This window comes from Schistocerca nitens, chromosome 5 (assembly GCF_023898315.1).
Source record: "Schistocerca nitens isolate TAMUIC-IGC-003100 chromosome 5, iqSchNite1.1, whole genome shotgun sequence".
In the NCBI taxonomy this organism is placed as follows: domain Eukaryota; kingdom Metazoa; phylum Arthropoda; class Insecta; order Orthoptera; family Acrididae; genus Schistocerca; species Schistocerca nitens.
In genome coordinates, this window is record NC_064618.1 from 643,675,913 (window position 1) to 643,698,886 (window position 22,974).

General features: G+C 42.9%; 1 protein-coding gene across 1 annotated transcript in view; it reads right to left on the reverse strand.

Annotated features, from left to right (window-relative positions):
- Positions 1-5,811: 5,811 nt before the first annotated feature.
- The window catches only part of LOC126259215 (probable cytochrome P450 12a5, mitochondrial), a 219,296-nt gene continuing 202,133 nt past the window's right edge, over positions 5,812-22,974 (reverse strand). Inside the window, exon 13 of the mRNA XM_049955814.1 lies at positions 5,812-6,312. Coding sequence (XP_049811771.1) covers positions 6,202-6,312 — 111 coding nt within the window. The 3' untranslated portion in view covers positions 5,812-6,201. The remainder of the gene's footprint in view (positions 6,313-22,974) is intronic.

Genomic DNA, 22,974 nt, shown 5'->3' on the forward strand with positions numbered 1-22,974 from the left:
AAATCAGTAAGTGGCTCGAAACAGCATATCCAGACACTCCGGGATGATGATGGCATTGAAACAGTGGATGACACGCGTAAAGCTGAAATACTAAACACCTTTTTCCAAAGCTGTTTCACAGAGGAAGACCGCACTGCAGTTCCTTCTCTAAATCCTCGCACAAACGAAAAAATGGCTGACATCGAAATAAGTGTCCAAGGAATAGAAAAGCAACTGGAATCACTCAACAGAGGAAAGTCCACTGGACCTGACGGGATACCAGATCGATTCTACACAAAGTACGCGAAAGAACTTGCCCCCCTTCTAACAGCCATATACCGCAAGTCTCTAGAGGAACCGAAGGTTCCAAATGATTGGAAAAGAGCACAGGTAGTCCCAGTCTTCAAGAAGGGTCGTCGAGCAGATGCGCAAAACTATAGAGCTATATCTCTGACGTCGATCTGTTGTAGAATTTTAGAACATATTTTTTGCTATCGTATCATGTCGTTTCTGGAAACCCAGAATCTACTCTGTAGCAATCAACATGGATTCCGGGAACAGCGATCATATGAGACCTAACTCGCTTTAATTGTTCATGAGACCTAGAAAATATTAGATACAGGCTCCCAGGTAGATGCCATTTTCCTTGACTTCCGGAAGGCGTTCGATACAGTTCCGCACTGTCGCCTGATAAACAAAGTAAGAGCCTACGGAATATCAGACCAGCTGTATGGCTGGATTGAAGAGTTTTTAGCAAACAGAACACAGCATGTTGTTCTCAATCGAGAGACGTCTACAGACGTTAAAGTAACCTCTGGCGCGCCACAGGGGAGTGTTACGGGACCATTGCTTTTCACAATATATATAGATGACCTAGTGGATAGTCTCGGAAGTTCCATGCGACTTTTCGCGGTTGATGCTATAGTATACAGAGAAGTTGCAGCATTAGAAAATTGTAGCGAAATGCAGGAAGATGTGCAGCGGATAGGCACTTGGTGCAGGGAGTGGCAACTGACCCTTAACATAGACATATGTAATGTACTGCGAATACATAGAAAGAAGGATCCTGTATTGTATGATTATACGATAGCAGAACAAACACTGGTAGCAGTTACTTGTGTAAAATATCTGGGAGTATGCGTGCGGAACGATTTAAAGTGGAATGAACATATAAAATTAATTGTTGGTAAGGCGGATGTCAGGTTGAGATTCATTGGGAGAGTCCTTAGAAAATGTATTCCATCAACAAAGGAGGTGGCTTACAAAACACTCGTTCGACCTATACTTGAGTACTGCTCATCAGTGTGGGATCCGTACCAGGTCCGGTTGACAGAGGAGATAGAGAAGATCCAAAGAAGAGTGGCGCGTTTCGTCACAGGGTTATTTGGTAACCGTGATAGCGTTACGGAGATGTTTAGCAAACTCAAGTGGCAGACCTGCAAGAGAGGCGCTCTGCATCGTGGTGTAGCTTGCTGTCCAGGTTTCGAGAAGGCGCGTTTCTGGATGAGGTATCGAATATGTTGCTTCCCCCTACTTATACCTCCCGAGGAGATCACGAATGTAAAATTAGAGAGATGCGAGCGCGCACAGAGGCTTTCCGGCAGTCGTTCTTCCCGCGAACCATACGCGACTGGAACCGGAAAGGGTGGTATATCAATGGCACGTAAAGTGCCCTCCGTTACACACCGTTGGGTGGCTTGGGGAGTATAAATGTAGATGTAAATTGCTATTAAAGGCAATAATAAATGAATAAATTAAATATAACAAAAGGAAGTCTGTGTTAGTTACGTGAAGAATTTTAAGGTTTCCTAGATCAGTGGTCTGATGACAAAAAGATTTTAGTTGCTGCGCAAAGAGGGAAAGTTTTTTCACCTGACCTCTTTTTATTAGAAGACGCCCGCTAAACCTAACAGCGAAAGATCTCCCTGTCTGCCCGATATGTTAGGTGGAACATCCGGTATTGCATGGGAGAGCCCTTCGAAAAATCAACTTGGACATTAGTATGCCGAAATGGCTTAGCCAAACGGTATGAAAACGGCCCAAGAAATAGGACAGCCAAACGTGTGCTGTCGTACACCGCGGATGTAAGCGAATAATTAATAGTGAAGACTACAGCGTTTTTTCGTTCACCACATAAACAGTTCACCAGAGATGGACTGCAACCATTTTTATATGCTACAATGCTCATATTGTCTAATTCTTTATCGATATCGCCGTCAGAGAGAGGGAATTCATCCGTGTTATAACAGCTCTAAAATAGCTCAGTTCATAGCTTCTCTGATGTTTAGAGGATGAGTGCAGTGTTGTCACACTAGCAGAAGGCTTTCTGCAAATATCGAAGGCAACTTTACCGTCATTCAGCCGTAGATAGAGGTGAACATAATGTGTATTAGCCTATACATTATATGCCTGTATTTTGCATTCGTAAGATTTTTCTGCTCACTGAATAAACCAGTTTACCTAAGTTAGGTACCCCTTGTACGCTGCAGCAATTTTATTTTTCCTACTGCCATTTATTTTTTTCGTGTTGCTTCTATGTGATGTAATGACAGTGGCTATTTGATTGTTACCTAACATTTCTTTGGTACTCTGAATCACGTTAGACCTTTCGGTTACGGGTAAGAAGAATTTTATTGGTGATGTATTGTGGCTGTCTGGCTGTTACCTTCCAGTTATATGGAATTCTTAACTATGCTCGACACCTCGATAGCGATTAGCAAGAATTTCTATCTGTAAGTTCAGTTATGGTACAGTATGTTGAATTGAAATTTATACCCCTCACCACTCCCTGAAACATAAATGTGGCCTAGTGCTCCAATAGGTGTATGTCTTCCTCTTGTTAGTCTCAATTTATTCATGTATTATTGCTTTTAATAATAATTTATATTGATAACAGTTTCTAATTCCTCCAGATTGTCTGATGATGCCTAGAACAGGTGAAACGCGCCACACGTGAAGCTCAAGTAAACCTATCTTGTGCAACCAAGACTGTTTTTTCTCTTCTAGAGATCTATTACGGTTGCTGTACCGGTGCCACAGCGGTATTTGTTAAGTAGAGTGGTTTTAATTTATTCTGGCTAGCGCGCTTTTCATGACATTTAATGGTCAGTTCCGCATTACATAGCAGTGTCCGGATACTTTTGATCATATTTTGTATATACACCTCTAACTGTCGGCCGTTGTGGTCGAGCGGTTCTAGGCGCTTCAGTTTGGAACCGCGCTTCTGATACGGTTGTAGGTTCGAATCCCGCCTCGGGCATGGATGAGTGTGATGTCCTTAGGTTTGTTAGGTTTAAGTAGTTCTAAGTCTAGGGGACTGATGACCTCAGTTATTAAGTCCCATAGTGCTCACAGCCATTTGAACCGTTTGAACCTCTAGCTGCTACACAATTTTCATTGGTATGTGGCATTAGTTTCGTTCTACGTGTATCGCCTGTTGGCACTGTACAAAAAGTCGTTTTGGCACCTTAGTTTCTTATGTGTCATATAATATTTAATGTTGACTTAAATGTGCAATGCTAGTAGTGGAAGCTTCTGTAGTTGGTTGTTGGAGCAGCTTATTAATATGTTTCTTCTGGTTCAAGTTTTCATCGATATGGAACACTGTGCCCTATTTCCTGACTGCTGTTCATATGCTGCATCAGCTTCTTAGTTACGTGAACCGTCTAGGTAGCTTTCCATGTTAACAACAAAAAGGGCTACAGATACAGCAATAGCATCCACATGAGTTGGCTGCCATGCCGTAGTTATGACCCGTGCCGGCGGAGTACAGTGACTCTGCTATCGAAGTACGTTGATACTCGTACAATGAAAATTATTATACCAGAAGAACGACATTATACCAAAAGAACGGCATTATACACTAGTCCACTCCGTTTTCAGTGAAAGTCAGTTCTCAGACGATAGCTAAGCCAGGGGGGACGAAATTTCAGGGACAGTCTGTCCCATACTGCTGTACGACTAGTATTGGAAGCATCAACACTAGTCATAGCATCTAGTCTTGTGCAGAGTGACAAATTTACGCTACTCGTGTGCGCTTTCCAACGCACGATTTCTTTCTTTACACTTTAGCTTGTCCAGTTTGTCTTCAGCCCGGTAAGCTGTTGTTGACAAGCTTAAGAAACACAACTGGGTAACATCATTTTATGTCTTCGGTCGATTCACAGTCCTTAGTTCGTTGTCAACTACACCTGAAGTTGACAGGAAGAAATTTCAAAACAAAGTGCCATAAAAAACATGTTTATTGAACTATTTTTTTAAAAATTTTGTTCCATACCATCTCCCACGAAGTCTGGAAATGAAAGAGCTGCAGTACAAGAGATGTGTTTCACAGTATCGACGATGAACAAGTGCTCATATCTCTTAAGTAATGGAAAGAAGCCTATGTTTATTAGATATTTGTCTTGTTATGGTCCATATTACCACCTGTAAATGTTTTTCGGTGAAGTCATGGTTAACCCTGTGTATCCCTCCTAAGAGTGTTAGACATAATTTCTCTTGTGTTTCGGCAGCTTTGCAATTTAGTTTTTGCAATGTGTAGCTGGAGTCAACCCAACAAATGTTGTTCATCAGGTGGTCTATGTCGTTGGAAAGCGTCTGTTTGGTTCCCGTTATGAACAAAGTGATTTTTAAAACGGAATTTTACGTACCCATTTGGTGGAGCGGTGTCATACTTGTCTAGCACGACATTCATTTTATCGATATACAGTATGTCAAGAGGGACAGTACACCAGCAGCGACTGACAGCACTATTGCTTGGTGGTAGCAGTCAACGTGTGCCAGGGTGCTGTCAATAGTTGCTGGAACACTGGCTATTCTTCCTCTTAATACATTTCGATAAAACGAAAGTCTCGCTGGGCAAGGTTTTCCCAAACATTGTTCCGAGGAACTTTGGTTTTCGCCGTTATAACGATATCAGTTTTTTTAAATAAATAACATGATTTCTGTTTTATTAGTTATGATTTAAAATTGAAGTATTCACTGAATAAACGAGTTTTTCTTATTCTTTTTCATAAAAAATTATTTTCCTTCAAAATAAGTAAGGCATTCCTTCAAAGTACCAGGATTCTCAAAGTGTCCCGTTCCAGAAAAAGTTTGGGAAGTCCTGTAATGAGTAACTTGCGGGGCACGTAAAATTCCGCTTTGAAAATCATTTTGTTTGTGACGGTAAACAAATTGATACTTCCCGTCGACAAACGGCATCGTATGATAGACGCGATGAGTGAAATTTGTTTGGGGTGACTCCATCTGCGCTTCGCTAAAACCAAACTGCAAGTATCTGATGAAATTCCTGAGTGTGCCTAACGACTCTTAAGAGGAAAACCTGGTGCATACGCACACACAAACACACACACACACACACACACACACACACACACACATGGTTTAAGGCGCTGCAGTCATAAACTGTGCGGCTGATCACGGCAGCGGTTCGAGTCCTCCCTCGGGCATGGGTGTGTGTGTTTGTCCTTAGGATAATTTAGGTTAAGTAGTGTGTAAACTTAGGGACCTTAGGGACTGATGACCTTAGCAGTTAAGTCCCATAAGATTTCACACACATTTTTTTTGAACACACACACACACACACACACAACGTGAAGTTTGTATAGTCAAATGAGCAAGAAAATTTTCAGATTAGGAAGACTAGGACTCATCAGAAAATTAACTACAGTTGTAGAGCGGCAGAGATGCGCAGAAAGGATTACACAGAATCGAAAACGGAGCAAAATAACTTTAGAGTCTTGAGTAACTTGTGGGGTAAAATATACATTTTACTCAACTATAAAAAACTAACGACAAAAATTGTAGTTAGAAACATGCTTAGAGTTGTTTCGTCCTGTATTTATTACATAAAAACAGTGAAGGAAATATGTACTGTGAATGGTTCAAATACAAAGGAAGCAGCCAAACAAGCAGACTTTTCTTTAGTGACAGCGTTGGAACTTACAAACTAATAAGATTTTAAGACACATCTAGATAGATTTTGTGCCAGTTTCTCCGTCCATTGTTAGAAAGTGAAATAATGAGATGTATTTGAATAGTTATGAAGACGAACAATATTTATGCGTGTGTGTCATTCGTCAAAACTTCAAGGTGAATTCGAGCGAAACACTAGTCTCTCAAAAGCAATTAATTAGCCTATTGCAGCTGCATTTGACACACGTTTCATGTGGCCGAAACACATTTTCTCCGTGGGAACAGAGAGGAAACACAACAGGAGAATCAGACGTCCCTGTCGATGACCTTGAACTTGAGAGGCGAAGCGGCTTGATGTATTAGGACAGTCCTCCACGTAACATCATTGTGTAACTCCACACGGAAGCGACGGATAATCTGTGAACAAAAATACCGTTTCCACGTGACACATCTTCAATTCTTCAACAAAAAGGAGCAGATGAAAGAGTATGAAGAAATTTCAATATTTATGTGGAGATTTCAAAGTAATTTCTAGGTTACCCCAATAACTGTTATGTATTGGTCACGAAACATAAGGACGGGCGTTCAGTAAGTAGTGCAACACACTTTTTTTTCAACACTGGTTGGTTTTATTCAGGATTCAAATACTCCATATTTTTCCCCATTCTTATGGCTGCAAAACCCTATTTCTCGAAGTAATTTCCGTTCAGTGCGATTGCCTTACACCACCTTAATCGGAAGGCCTGTGTGGGCGCATGCTACCAATCTACTGATCGATGTCGGAGCAGACGTCCTGCTACATCAGTAACCTCCCCATCATACACGTACCGCTTCCCGCGGAGTGCAACATCATTCATTGGACTACGCAGACAGAAGTCGTAGGGTGAGAGATCTGGGCTCGCCTACGGTGGATGAGGAAGAACAGTCCGATGAAGTTTTGTCATCTCCACTCTGGTGCGCAGACTTGTGTGAGACCTAGCGTAGTCATGGAGAAGGAGAAGTTCGCTTGCACTTTTGTGGCAACGAACACGCTGAAGTCGTTCCTTCGAGTTCCTGAGGGTAGCACAGTACACTTCATAGTTGATCGTCGCACCATGAGGGAGGACATCAAACAGAATAACTCGTTCAGAGGCCCAGAAGACCGTCACCATGACTTTACCGGTGGAGAGCGCCGCTTTGAACTTTTTCTTTGAAGGAGGGGTAGTGTGGCATTACTCCATCGATTGCCGTTTTGCGTCCGGTTCAAAGTGATAAAGCTGTGCCGGCCGCTGTGGCAGAGCGGTTCTAGGCGCTTCAGTCCGGAACCACGCTGCTGCTACGGCCGCAGGTTCGAATCCTGGCTCGGGCGTGGATGTGTGTGATGTTCTTAGGTTAGTCAGGTTTAAGTAGTTCTAAGTCTAGGGGACTGATGACCTCAGATGTTAAGTCCCATAGTGCTTACAGCCATTTTAACCATTTCTGATAAACCTATGTTTCATCGCATGCGACGATGTTAGACAAAACATTGTCACGATCAGCCACGTAACGCGCAAGCATTTCCGCTCACATGGTCCTTCGTTGCTCTTATGCTCTTTGTTAGGCGGTGAGGAACCGAGCGGGCACACATTTTTAATACCCCAACTGGTGGTCGAGTGTGTCAGTACTACTGTGAACCGTTGATCACCACAAATGAGAGTGTCCCAACGTTGAAACATTGTGTGAAACGCAGCTGTGTGCATCCTGCCGGCATGCGGGAGAGAGCATAAGTTTGCGCGACCTTGTTGCGATGGAGACAGACGCCTCGCCCAACGACTTACCGTGCTTTTGTTCACTGCCAGGTCTCCGTAGACAAAGTGCAAGCGCCTATGAATTTCTGTGATGCTCTGGATTCCCGCCGTAAGAAAGATTACATGTTAAACTGTTAGTAACCTTTTCTCCGTTAGGATAACTGAGATAGATTAGAGACACACAAGTCACAGAAGTGGCGTCCAATCGAAAGACTTTCACCTGACCACTGAGTTGCACGAAATTATTAGTGGTGACGAAATCTGATCAGAAGTATCCGGATACCATATTTAATATGGAATTCACCAATAAATGTCACGACTGAGGAAGTCTCCAAAAAAATGTAAAAATAAGTTGTATAAGGACAGCCAAATGAAAATGAAACAGATCGAAAAAGTAAGTAAACTATGTATTATTTCAAAAGTAATCTCCATAACTGTTAATAAATTTTTCCCTTTTTGAGATAAGAAGTTCAATGTCTTCATGGAAAAATATTTGCGGCTGTCTGCGGAACGATGATTGGCAGAAGCAAATTGACGGCCACGAATATCTTTCTTCAGGGCTCCAAAAATTTGGAAATCGGAAGAGAAGAGATCGGGATTGCGTAGAGGATATGTAAGAGCTTCCCAGAGAAACTTCTACAGCGTAGTCGAAACAACCTGCTTACAAATTGCCGGCCACTTGTTGCCAATGTAGTTTCGACTACGCTACAGAGGTATCGCAAACTTGGCAACATGTGGGCGGGCATTTTGTTACTATGTTGTTTCGACTAAGCTATAGAAGTTTCGGTGGGAAGACCTTGCAAAAGCAAGGCCTATTTTGCTAGAATTTTTATATTAAATATCAAATAATCACAGAGGACAAGGATTTCTGGTCAGATGAGTATAGGGTAATATCAACAGCAGCAAAAAATGGTATAACGGGAGCAGGCTTCGTTAAGAACAGGACGGTCTGGCAGAGACTGTGTTTCTGTGAACAGTTTAGTGATAGGATTGTTCTTCTCAGAATCGACAGCAAACCAACACCGACAACGATAGTTCACGTATACATGCCGACGTCGCAAGCTGAACATGAAGAGATAGAGAAGGTATATGAGGATACTGAAAGGGTAATACAGTAAGTAAAGCGAGATGAAAATCTAATAGTCGTGGGGGACTGGAATGCAGTTGTAGGGTAAGAGGTAGAAGAAAAGACTGATTGAGTTCTGTCATAAATTTCAGCTAGTAATAGCATATATTCCTTTCAAGAATCACAAGAGGAGGAAGTATATTTGGAAAAGGCCTGGTGATTTTGGAAGATTTCATTTAGATTACACCCCGACCAAACAGAGATTCCGAAATCAGATACTGGACTGTAAGGAATGTCCAGCAGCAGACCACAGTGTAGTAATGATGAAGAGTAGGCTGAAGTTCAGGAGATTAGTCAGGAAGAAACAATACGCGAAGAAGTGGGAAACGGAAGTATTAAGGGATGACGAGACACGCCTGAAGCTGTCTAAGGCTATAGATACATCAATAAGGAATAGCTCAGTGGGCAGTACAGTTGAAGAGAAATGGACATATCTAAAAAGAACAATCACGGAAGTTGGAAAGAAAAAATGTAGGAAACTCAAAACTACTGTCGGAGACATTAAAAACAGGGTGGTAGCACAAAGAGTGCATTGGGAATTCCATTCTTAAATGCAGAGGAGAGGGCGGATAGTTAAAGAGTACATTGAAGGTCTCTATGAGTGGGAAAATTTATTTGATGTGATTGAAATAGAAACACGAGTAGATTTAGAAGAGATAGGGGATCCTGTATTAGAATCAGAATTTAAAAGAACTTTGAAGGACTTAAGATCAAATAAGGCTGGAGGGGTTAACAACACTCCATCAGAATTTTTAAAATTATTGTGGGAGGTGGCAACAAAACGATTATTCTCATTGGTGTGTAAAATGTATGAATTTGGTGACATACCATCTGACTCTCGGAAAAATATGATCAGACAATTCCGAAGATTGCAAGAGCTGACAAGTGCGAGAATTATCGCACAATCAGCTTAACAGTTCATGCACCCAAGTTGCTAACAAGGGCAGTCCGGAGTGGCCGAGCGGTTCTAGGCGCTACCGTCGGGAACCGCGCGACCGTTACGGTCGCATGTTCGAATCCTGCCTCGGGCATGGATGTATGTAATGTCCTTAGGTAAGTTAGGTTTAGGTAGTTCTAAGTTCTAGGGGACTGATGACCTCAGAAGTTAAATCCCATAGTGCTCAGATCCATTTTTTGCTAACACGGATAATACACAGAAGAACGGAAAAAATAATTGACGATGCGCTAAATGACGATCAGTTTGGCTTTAGAAAAGGTAAAGGTAACCGAGAGGCAATTCTGACTTTGCACTTGATAATGGAAGCAAGACTAAAGAAAAAGCAAGACAAGTTCATAGGATTTGTCGACCTGGAATAAGTGTTCGACAATAGAAAAGGTGCAAGATTTTCGAAATTCTGGGAAAAATTGGGGTAAGCTATAGGGAGAGACGGGTAATATACAATATGTACAAGAGCCATAGGGGAATAATATGAGTGGACGACCAAGGACGAAGGGCTCGGATTAAGAAGGGTGTAAGACAAGGCTGTAAGACAGAGATGTAGTCTTTCCCCCTACTGTTCAGTGTGTACATCGAAGAAGCAATGGTGGAAGTAAAAGAAAGATCAGAAATGGAATTAAAATCCAAGGTGACAGGATTATAGGATTCGTTGATGACATTGCTATCCTGAGTGAAAGTGAAGAAGAATTACATGATATGCTCAATGGAATGAACAATATAATGAGTACAGAACATGGATTGAGAGCAAATCGAAGGAAGACGAAAGTAATGAGAAGTAGCAGAAATCATAGCAGCGAGAAATTTAACATCAGGATTGATGGTCACGAAGTAGATGATGTTAAGGAATTGTTACCTAGCCAGCAAAATATCCAAAAATAACCAATGATGGACGGAGCAAGGAGGATATCAAAAGCAGACTAGCACTGGCAAAAAGGGCATTCATTGCCACGAGAGGTCTACTATTATCAAACGTGGGCCTTAATTTGAGGAAGAAATTTCTGCGAATGTATGTCTCCAGCACAACATTGTATGATAATGAGACATGGGCTGTGGGAAAGCCAGAACAGAAGAGAATCGAAGCATTTGAGATGTGGTGCTACAGACGAACGTTGAAAATTAGGTGGACTGATAAGGTAAGGAATCAGGAAGTTCTGCGCAGAATCGGAGAGGAAAGGAATATGTGGAAAACACTGACAAGGAGAAGGGAGAGGATGATAGGACATCTGTTAAGATATCAGTGAATGAGTTCTGTGGCACTAGAGGGAGCTATAAAGGGCAAAGACTATAGAGGAAGACAGATGCAGGAATACATCCAGCAAATCATTGAGGATGTATGTTGCAGTGCTACTCTCTACTCTGACATGAAGAGATTGGCACAGAGAGTAATTCGTGGCTTACCGCATCAAACCAATCAGAAGACTGATGACCTTAAAAAAATGGTAGTTGTGAAGGATAGACACATTTTATGCCTATTAAGGGGTGTCTGGATACATTTTACCAGATGATGAACATCTGGAAAATAACAGTATCATATCTAGGTGTCTACACCCCGAGCACCTAAAGCGGAATCAACACATACTCTAAGCAAAACAAGATTTCCGACTAAATTTAAACGACAGAACTCGATTACAAAATATCGTCAAACAATTTCTTGAGTGTACCTCATTAGTCTGGTTACTTTATCATTTAGAATTAACTGAGGGCATAGAAGATCCATAGAAGAGTGGCCTACTTCGTCACGGATTTGTTTAGTGCAGGGGCGTCACGGATGTGGTCATCCAACTAGCAGACACTGCACATCGCTGAGCGGTTTTACCGTTAATAATTCCGAGAGCGTACTTCTAATATTACACAGAAAGCATGCTACCAGCCCCTACATCTGTATCACGAAACGAGCACAACAATTTAATTACAGAATTTCCACCTTATACGGAGACTCAGCAACTTGTTTTCACACACTGACCGCAAGTGGAACTCTGAAGATGGGAAACGGCTTTCGTTCTAAACGTTCTTGCCGCCACAGTCCACAAAGTTTCTCTCGGTGTACTGAAACTAGAGCAGAGTCGTAATAAACTGTAATTCATCTATCCGCCTGTGCCACTTTTTTCCTTGTTAAAGGAAAATAGACAAAAAATTAATGTTAGCAATTTTCCCCCACGTAAATTATTCTTCATCTCCAATGTCTACCATCTGCAGGCACAGACACCTACGAAAACAACAAACGAAAAATGAAATGTCCTCAGCCACCACATACCAAAGAAGACGATGGTTAGAACATGTCGCTAAAGTTGGCAAAACTAGAGAAAGGTATACGAGCACAGAGTTGACTGCCTGACTGGGTAGACGGTGAAAAGAGCCTGCATTCTATTTTAGCTTTTTTACATTTTCACATATACATTAAAGTTCAGTTTTTACTCAAAGACATTCTCAGAGGCATGTCCTGAAACAGTTTTCTTTTTCTGCAAGACTGTGCCACAGACTACCGTAACGTCGTAACACAACACACACAAAAGTTAGTAATACAAATATGTAAATACACCTGATGTAGAAAGTTTAAGCCTTGAAACGCGTTGTGGAATGTTAATCTGCTTAGTCAGGCAATCAAGGCTATTTTAGAATACACTCCTGGACATGGAAAAAAGAACACATTGACACCGGTGTGTCAGACCCACCATACTTGCTCCGGACACTGCGAGAGGGCTGTACAAGCAATGATCACACGCACGGCACAGCGGACACACCAGGAACCGCGGTGCTGGCCGTCGAATGGCGCTAGCTGCGCAGCATTTGTGCACCGCCGCCGTCAGTGTCAGCCAGTTTGCCGTGGCATACGGAGCTCCATCGCAGTCTTTAACACTGGTAGCATGCCGCGACAGCGTGGACGTGAACCGTATGTGCAGTTGACGGACTTTGAGCGAGGGCGTATAGTGGGCTTGCGGGAGGCCGGGTGGACGTACCTCCGAATTGCTCAACACGTGGGGCGTGAGGTCTCCACAGTACATCGATGTTGTCGCCAGTGGTCGGCGGAAGGTGCACGTGCCCGTCGACCTGGGACCGGACCGCAGCGACGCACGGATACACGCCAAGCCGTAGGATCCTACGCAGTGCCGTAGGGGACCGCACCGCCACTTCCCAGCAAATTAGGGACACTGTTGCTCCTGGGGTATCGGCGAGGACCATTCGCAACCGTCTCCATGAAGCTGGGCTACGGTCCCGCACACCGTTAGGCCGTCTTCCGCTCACGCCCCAACATCGTGCAGCCCGCCTCCAGTGGTGTCGCGACAGGCGTGAATGGAGGGACGAATGGAGACGTGTCGTCTTCAGCGATGAGAGTCGCTTCTGCCTTGGTGCCAATGATGGTCGTATGCGTGTTTGGCGCCGTGCAGGTGAGCGCCACAATCAGGACTGCATACGACCGAGGCACACAGGGCCAACACCCGGCATCATGGTGTGGGGAGCGATCTCCTACACTGGCCGTACACCACTGGTGATCGTCGAGGGGACACTGAATAGTGCACGGTACATCCAAACCGTCATCGAACCCATCGTTCTACCATTCCTAGACCGGCAAGGGAACTTGCTGTTCCAACAGGACAATGCACGTCCGCATGTATCCCGTGTCACCCAACGTGCTCTAGAAGGTGTAAGTCAACTACCCTGGCCAGCAAGATCTCCGGATCTGTCCCCCATTGAGTATGTTTGGGACTGGATGAAGCGTCGTCTCACGCGGTCTGCACGTCCAGCACGAACGCTGGTCCAACTGAGGCGCCAGGTGGAAATGGCATGGCAAGCCGTTCCACAGGACTACATCCAGCATCTCTACGATCGTCTCCATGGGAGAATAGCAGCCTGCATTGCTGCGAAAGGTGGATATACACTGTACTAGTGCCGACATTGTGCATGCTGTGTTGCCTGTGTCTATGTGCCTGTGGTTCTGTCAGTGTGATCATGTGATGTATCTGACCCCAGGAATGTGTCAATAAAGTTTCCCCTTCCTGGGACAATGAATTCACGGTGTTCTTATTTCAATTTCCAGGAGTGTACATAAACACCATAGAAAAGCTTTCACTGAAGATACAGCACGTTCAATTCAACAGAAATTTCCACAGGGGTAAAATCATTCCACGTTACGTCAACACTAAAAGAAGACACAACAACTGCAAAGAAAACTTTGGAAAAGGCGTGAAAACTATGGAGGAAAAATGATCTGAAAGAACTTCATAGTAACAAAAATTCAGTGCACAGTTTTATAATTCACATTTACTGTTAGGAAAGTTGGTTCATTAACTAGAATATGACTCCATTGTTGAAAATGTCAAAAGTTACACCGAATGCATTGTGCGGGTAAGGAAGCCAAGTAGAGGAAGAAAAAAAATAGCAAACCTCTTCAAATAAGTTACCTCCCAAACTGAACGAAAACCACTGAAAGAAACATACCTCTTACACACCCTTCCTAAACAACATCTACATTCACTGCAGTAGAAGAGGCATTACAGGTTTAAGGAGTGAAACACAAAATTCACAGTTCACTGGACCAAAATGGGTGAGAGAAACTCATCACAAGTATCACACAGATTTCAGCCATTGTCTTTGAGAAGCAAAAGGACAGAATAGTAGCCTGCTAAAAATTTACGAAATTATTGAGAAGAACGCCGCAAAACCACTCCTAGCACACGGGGAAGGGGATAAGTGCTCAAATGTAAAATCAGAATTAACCTGAGTACAGATAATGCAATAACTGTAAGAAATGACAAGGGACATATAGATGTGGTGCCAAACAGAGCAACATACATAGAGGAAAACTTAAGACTTCTTCCTACCTAACAACATAAGAGGAATACGCAAAGCTCCAACTGCCAGAATACAAAAAGACAGTAAAGTCATCTGAAGTAACATAAAGTTTTTGGTCACCATCCAAGAAGCAAGAAACATTTCCCACATTGCCTATAGTGAATTGTGGAAACAGTCCAACATTCAAACTCAGCAAAAACTCTTCAAAATTCTTAAAGTAACATACACATTTCATAATAATGCACCACTTAGAAAGATAGTAGAATTTACAAAACATGTCAAAAACATAAAAGTTCCTGGTGGTGCCACACTTACCTAATTTGGCATAGAAAACATTTATTACTCTTTACCAATAGATCCCACACTACAGACGACTGACTCCAACCTAAGAGAAATATTAAAAAATCCCTTCCAGTCACATTATTGAACTAATGCGCTTTTTAAAATCCAAACTCTCACACATTTATCTCAAATTCGACAATAAACACTACAGACAAACAGATGGCCTAGCAATGTCGTCAAACGTTTTGGATCGTTAGCTGGAATATTCACAAACAACTTGTAAGACAAATTTTCCGAATTACAACTATGACAACCTCAGAAATATTATTTACTATTATATATAGGTGACGTAATAATTTTAATCAGTGGCAGAAAAGATTTCTAGACCTGATCATTAGAGTAATGAATAACAGATACGATTTCAAATTCATCAGAAACCTACAACAACACACACTTGTCATCCACAAGTCTTTTATCACCTCATAGTTCACAAAAAGCAGCACTCTGGTATATGATAAACAAAGCAATCAAACTACCACTCTTTGAAGATAAATGTAAACAAGGAATCAAAATAATAAAACAAAAAGCTACTGCAAATGGCTATAACAATTCCATAGTAGACACCCTGTAACACTCAATGATGGCGAAACAATCACAGCACAAAAATACAAACATAAAATAAGATCTTCCATACAATACCACTTCTGGGTAGTATTTCATACCAGATTTCCAGTGCCTTCAAACACAAGGCATAAATATGTCTTTCACCACTGTCAACAAGATTTGGCAGAAGCTGCCTCATAACAGTAACAGAAGCAGCCCACGCCACTGTACACGTGTATTCAGAATTTAATGTTTGGACTGTGACAGTTTCTACATAGGCCAGACAGGGAGATCATTTGATAATAGGACCAAGGAACAAATCACAGCACTAAAACACAAAAACTGCTACACATCAGCAATAGCCACCCAACTGCAGGAAAGAAAACACCATCTTCATAACACAAGTATCAGCATCCTACACATCCAGTCTAAACGCAGAAAATGAGCCATCCACTCCAAATGTGTAAACATCAAGGCAAACTACCTGAGTCCACCCTAAATGACAACATTTACAACTATTTTATATCTGTTTATAACAGCAGCCTGTATTATCAAATTTGCAACACACACAGACACACACACACACACACACACACACACACACGCACATGCACACATATATTACCTCCATACTCTCCTTCAAATATACCGCGAAGTATTTAGTTATTCGCGTGTTCCTTTGGTATTTTGTAATTGAACAGCTGACTGTCTAACTCACAATAAGCCGGCCGGTGTGGCCGTGCGGTTAAAGGCGCTTCAGTCTGGAACCGCGTGACCGCTGCGGTCGCAGGTTCGAATCCTGCCTCGGGCATGGATGTGTGTGATGTCCTTAGGTTAGTTAGGTTTAATTAGTTCTAAGTTCTAGGCGACTGATGACCTCAGAAGTTAAGTCGCATAGTGCACAGAGCCATTTTTTTAACTCACAATACTCAGCAGATCCACCCAAAGACTTACAGTTTGTACGTCATGACAGCCTGATACTGCACATATCTCTATATACAATTAAGGGTGTGTCTATCTGAATATCTTTAAATTCTTGTCAATATATTATTTCAAAGTTTATTTGGTTATAATGTGTAGCACACGTAAGCCTAACAAACCCGCAGCTCCGGCATCACCAAAACTCTGCTTACATTCTGTCACCCCTTTCGTCTTCGGTCTCCGAATTCCAAACTAAATTGATATTCAGGTATAATTCTACTACTGTTGGCAACAATCATTGCGGTTAATATTTTCATCGTGTCATCTGATTACCTAATGTCTGCAAAATTTAAGTTATACAAACTTGACAGAAAAGGAACCATGTACCAATTGAAATATTTAATTGAACATGTTTATTCACCTACTGAACCATAGGTCACTACAATGCTTTAAGACTTACTCAGAAATAATGGTTTAGTTTTACTGTATGTTATCTTTGTTTACAAAGTGTGATAATTTGTATGTGATGTATTACGACAGAGGAAGGAGACTGTGGCCACTGCAGGTATTCTATTTTAGCTGTTTCATTTGGAAATTTAGATTTAAGTTCAATTTTTACTCAGAGACATCCACAGAGCTACGTTTTGAAGTGTTCCTTTGTTTCTCTACTTCACAGTGTCACAAATTACCCTAAAGTCGTAACACAACACACATGTCATATTAATACAAATAAATCCACTTGATGAAAGTGGTTTAAACCTGTGAAACGCGTTGTGGAAATGAATTGAACAGTGACTGGTAACAGTAAACTTTTTGTTTCATACGATATGAACAGTTATTAAAGCTTAAACTAAAATGTTGACACTTAAAAATACTGTATACTTTAAACACATACGAAGAAAAGTGAAACGGGAAGCTATGTAATTAAATGTGCAAGTAAGTGTCTAGAACAGAAAAGGACATCCAGAAATATATAGGGGAACTAAAAACATGGGAATCATGGTACAGATGTGGTGAAAGCATAACGCAGTATTGGATGTGGAACTAAGAAACAAGAAAACTTTAAATAACTTTGGCAGGAAAAACATTGTATTTCACCTAACTATAGGAGAATAGCGCGAAAGACCTGTAATACAGAAACTAATTTAGAACTGTTTTATCTCGTAAGATGTGTCTATAAATGCAGGTGGTTCCCTATAGGAATGTATATTAGAGAGTAATGGAATGTTCCAGAAAGCAGAACGATAAATGGTACTACAACAAAAGAACGTTTACTTTTTTGGTTTACCGTAACGTACTGACAATAAATGGAGCGCATTCTAAAATGTATAAAACTTAAAGAACAAATGTCAGGGGTAACGTCTCGTCGATATCGATCTACTGAAGTCAGAGCGCGAACTCTTCTGGATGGGAGTGACGGAAGGGACAATCTGCTATACGCTAGCCACTTAGCAATTATAGTTTTGATACGGAAACCATATGCAGTAAGATACCGTTTGGATATACTTCACTCGAAAGCCTCATTAACTGAGAAGATGGCGATGGAGTGAGCTGCAGTTGTAACAGTGACATCGCATATCATTTTCGTCGGACTACCACAACAGCTGCGAGAAACGGGTGCGTTTTTCAAGTAGGAGGGTTGCTGTGGTGCTCGACTGGCGCACTGTTAACTTGATTCTAAATAGGGACGCCCTTTGTCGCGGAAAAGTGAACCCGACGACGAGTACTCCAAACAATGACAATGCCACAGGCTCCTTTGCCGATCATTCATCTTTTGTCAAAACACCACTGGTATGATGTACAGTGTGAGGTTTTAAATTCTGTTAAAAGCAGAACGATTGCCCTGCTGGATATTAACAAACATATGCCACGGAATTCTACCTTGGAATTACGTAACCAAAGTCAATTTCCTATTTCCCCTATCTTCCATTAAATTTCAATTGCTAATATTTCATCACATATAACAGAAGCCCCAAAATCACTGGAGATAAACAGAGAAAATTAAGAATATCTATATCTCCCCCAATGGCAAAATTCGTATATTTGACATTGCATCCATGTGCACACACATACTCACAGAAAAAACTATAAACATTATGGAATAACATCTAAAGAGCAAAAAATTCCAGGACTTAAAAATAAATGAAATCTCATCCATTCTTAGGGCCTAAGACAGAACAAAATACCTCATTCTCAACAACAACTTATATTGGCAACACGAGAGGCTAACTAGAAGTCTCCCATCAGTGGAACATTAGCCAACATTATCTTTGAGCATATAGAGAAAACAATATTAAATAACACTGTAAAACAAGAAGGTTACAAAATAATATACTGGTGCCGATATGGGGATGAAATAATCTGTCTAATATATGAAACACAAAATAGAATAAAAGAGCTAAACAGTAACATCAATACAGTACACCCACAAGTCCACTTCACAATGGAAACTGAAGAAAATAAGAAATTAAATTTCCTGGATCTTACAATTACTTGAAACAATATCCATTTACAGAAACAAAAACCACCCACAAACACTGTTATCCTTATCTCATCCAACCACCTGATAGCTCCACACACATGCTCCACAGAATAAACAGAGCACCTCCTAAACCATAAAACTATACACAGTAATTAAGTATAATCAGACAAATTGCTGTTCAAAATGAATAGAAAACAAACACCATAAACAAGCTCAGCAACTAGGTAAAAACGAAGGACAACAATAGTGGCCACCCACTCAACAGCACTACCAAGGCGCCTGAAAACACAGAGGAAAAAGAAAAAGACGGTACACACTAACATATAGTAATAAAATAAAACATAGAAATGCAAACATATGGAAAAAGCAATGGCTTCCAATAACAGTCAGAACAAACGAAACGTTTCAACCAAGGCTAAGAGCAGGCAAAAGAACCTCAGACAAATTAACTAACGCACGAATATAACAACTCACATGTGACTCGTGTCACGCACAGTACATAGGACAGACAAGCAGAAACTTCTGAACAAGGTACACAAAGCACGTTAGAACTCTAAAGAGTGACAGCACACTTTCGACTTTCGCAGAATACCTAATGATAAAAACCACCACCCCACTAATATCGGAACTGATCTACAGATACTGAAACATAGCAACAGTTTAGCAGCAAAGTAACAATATAAGAAAATTATTACATACAAAAGGCTGTAGTGGAGGGAAAATAATTTAACAAACGAAAACAACTCTTTGCAACAATAGACGCTCTACTGCTGTAAGAAAACTGACACAGGACACCGAACAGGAACAAAACACCCATATAAATTCACACACACACACACACACACACACACACACACACATACACACAAACACCACTCACCCATCACGCACAGAGACATAAATAAGAAACTGAAGTCGTCAGAACCTCTGCTGCAATATCCGAAACCTACTCGCAATATGCGATACATTCTCGCGACACATGCGAACACCTAGATGGCATAAGGTGTTAAATTACGAACAAGGTTCAGTAGTATCGTTTTCTGTGTTTAAAAGCAGCTGCAAGCCTACCAACGAACCTGAGTACGTGACAGACTACGTAACATGCACATCAAAACTCTACCCACACTACCACAATCCCAATAGTACAACTCGGCCTTAATATGCTGAAGCGCCAAACAAACTGGTATAGGTATGCGTATTCAAATACGGAGATATGTAAAGAGGCAGGTGATCTGATTCCCTTTCCCCATCCACTCCTGTTCCTAGAACGAATACGATTCCTGTATGTCTCCCGCAAACTGGATCCCCCCCGTCTATTGGTTTCCCCCATGCTCTTCCACCCAAGCCCACTTCCGTGCCTGTACCACAGTATCCTGCCTGGTCTCCATCTCCACATGCTCCTTACCCTCTCCAAAGCTGGCTTCCGCCAACTCCCCCTCCCAGATGATGTCCTCGTTCCTTCCATCTACCCCTCCTACCAGATCTAATCCCTCCCTCTCCCCCCTCCTCAGAGCTCCCTCTCTCCCTTCTTCCTCCTTTTCCCCTGCTGAAGACTTTCTTTTTCCTTTTCATCCCCCACCCCCAAGCCTCCAGGTCCTTTCCTTCTCCACTCCATTGCCCCCCTCCTAACCCCCTCCCAGTTTCCCCCTACCATCTCTCTCCCCCTTTTTGGCTCCCCTCCCTTCACCCGGTGGTAGATCCCCTTCGGTGAAGTGATTTTTAACATTTTCATTGTGATCTCAGTGTTACTCCAGTGCCGTGTGCAGTGCTACGTTCCACCAGCACCAGCGTGTCACCAGCATCATTCATTTGTGTTCCCACTGTGGTGTTTCGTCTTTTTTGTGTTGACTCACAGTGTTCATTCTCCTCATGCGTGTATGGCTCTAGTCTACACTCCTGGAAATTGAAATAAGAACACCGTGAATTCATTGTCCCAGGAAGGGGAAACTTTATTGACACATTCCTGGGGTCAGATACATCACATGATCACACTGACAGAACCACAGGCACATAGACACAGGCAACACAGCATGCACAATGTCGGCACTAGTACAGTGTATATCCACCTTTCGCAGCAATGCAGGCTGCTATTCTCCCATGGAGAGGCTTGCCATGCCATTTCCACCTGGCGCCTCAGTTGGACCAGCGTTCGTGCTGGACGTGCAGACCGCGTGAGACGACGCTTCATCCAGTCCCAAACATGCTCAATGGGGGTTAGATCCGGAGATCTTGCTGGCCAGGGTAGTTGACTTACACCTTCTAGAGCACGTTGGGTGGCACGGGATACATGCGGACGTGCATTGTCCTGTTGGAACAGCAAGTTCCCTTGCCGGTCTAGGAATGGTAGAACGATGGGTTCGATGACGGTTTGGATGTACCGTGCACTATTCAGTGTCCCCTCGACGATCACCAGTGGTGTACGGCCAGTGTAGGAGATCGCTCCCCACACCATGATGCCGGGTGTTGGCCCTGTGTGCCTCGGTCGTATGCAGTCCTGATTGTGGCGCTCACCTGCACGGCGCCAAACACGCATACGACCATCATTGGCACCAAGGCAGAAGCGACTCTCATCGCTGAAGACGACACGTCTCCATTCGTCCCTCCATTCACGCCTGTCGCGACACCACTGGAGGCGGGCTGCACGATGTTGGGGCGTGAGCGGAAGACGGCCTAACGGTGTGCGGGACCGTAGCCCAGCTTCATGGAGACGGTTGCGAATGGTCCTCGCCGATACCCCAGGAGCAACAGTGTCCCTAATTTGCTGGGAAGTGGCAGTGTGGTCCCCTACGACACTGCGTAGGATCCTACGGTCTTGGCGTGCATCCGTGCGTTGCTGCGGTCCGGTCCCAGGTCGACGGGCACGTGCACCTTCCGCCGACCACTGGCGACAACATCGATGTACTGTGGAGACCTCACGCCCCACGTGTTGAGCAATTCGGAGGTACGTCCACCCGGCCTCCCGCAAGCCCACTATACGCCCTCGCTCAAAGTCCGTCAACTGCACATACGGTTCACGTCCACGCTGTCGCGGCATGCTACCAGTGTTAAAGACTGCGATGGAGCTCCGTATGCCACGGCAAACTGGCTGACACTGACGGCGGCGGTGCACAAATGCTGCGCAGCTAGCGCCATTCGACGGCCAACACCGCGGTTCCTGGTGTGTCCGCTGTGCCGTGCGTGTGATCATTGCTTGTACAGCCCTCTCGCAGTGTCCGGAGCAAGTATGGTGGGTCTGACACACCGGTGTCAATGTGTTCTTTTTTCCATTTCCAGGAGTGTATGTTGTTTTTGAATCTACCGTTTCTACTCATCTCTTTTTGTTCTTGTTAATTCATCATTATATACCATTCTATGTTATGTGTTATTTTCTCATTAGCCTATGTTTTCGCTGTAACTCTCTTGGCTGAAGAGTGGCGTATTGTGCCGCTGCCAGCCCGCCCCTTTTTGGGGAGTGAAATGGCAATAAAGAAAAAGAAAAGAGGCAGAATATGGTGCTGTGGTCAGCAATACCTGTATATGACAGCAAGTGTCTGGCACAGTTATTAGATTGGTTACTGCTGCTACAATGGCATGTCATTAAGATTTAAGTCAGTTTGAACATAGTGTTATAGCTGGCACATGACCAATGGGACACAGCATCTCTGAGGTAGAGATGAAGTGGGGATTTTCCTGTACACCCATTTCACGAGTATATCGTGAATATCAAGAATCTGGCAAAGCATCAAATATCCTACATCCCTCTGGCCGGAAAAAGTTCACGCAAGAACGGGACCAACGACGACTGAAGAGAATCGTTCAACATGACAGAAGTTCAACCCTTCCGCAAATTGCTGCAGATTTCAATTGTCAGCATGCAAACCATTCAACGGAACATCTCTGACATATGATTGCAGAGCCGAAGCCCCACTCGTTCACTCTTGATGAGATGCACAGTACAAAGCTTTATGCCTGGCTTGAGCCTGTCAACACTGACATTGGACTTTTGATGACTGGAAACATGTTGCTTGGTCGTACGAGTTTCGTTTCAAATTGTATGGAGTTCATGGACGTGTATGGGTATGGAGACAACCTCATGAATCTATAGACCCTGCATGCCAGCAGTGGACTATTCAAGCTGGTGGAGTCTCTGTAATGGTGTGGGGCGTGTGCA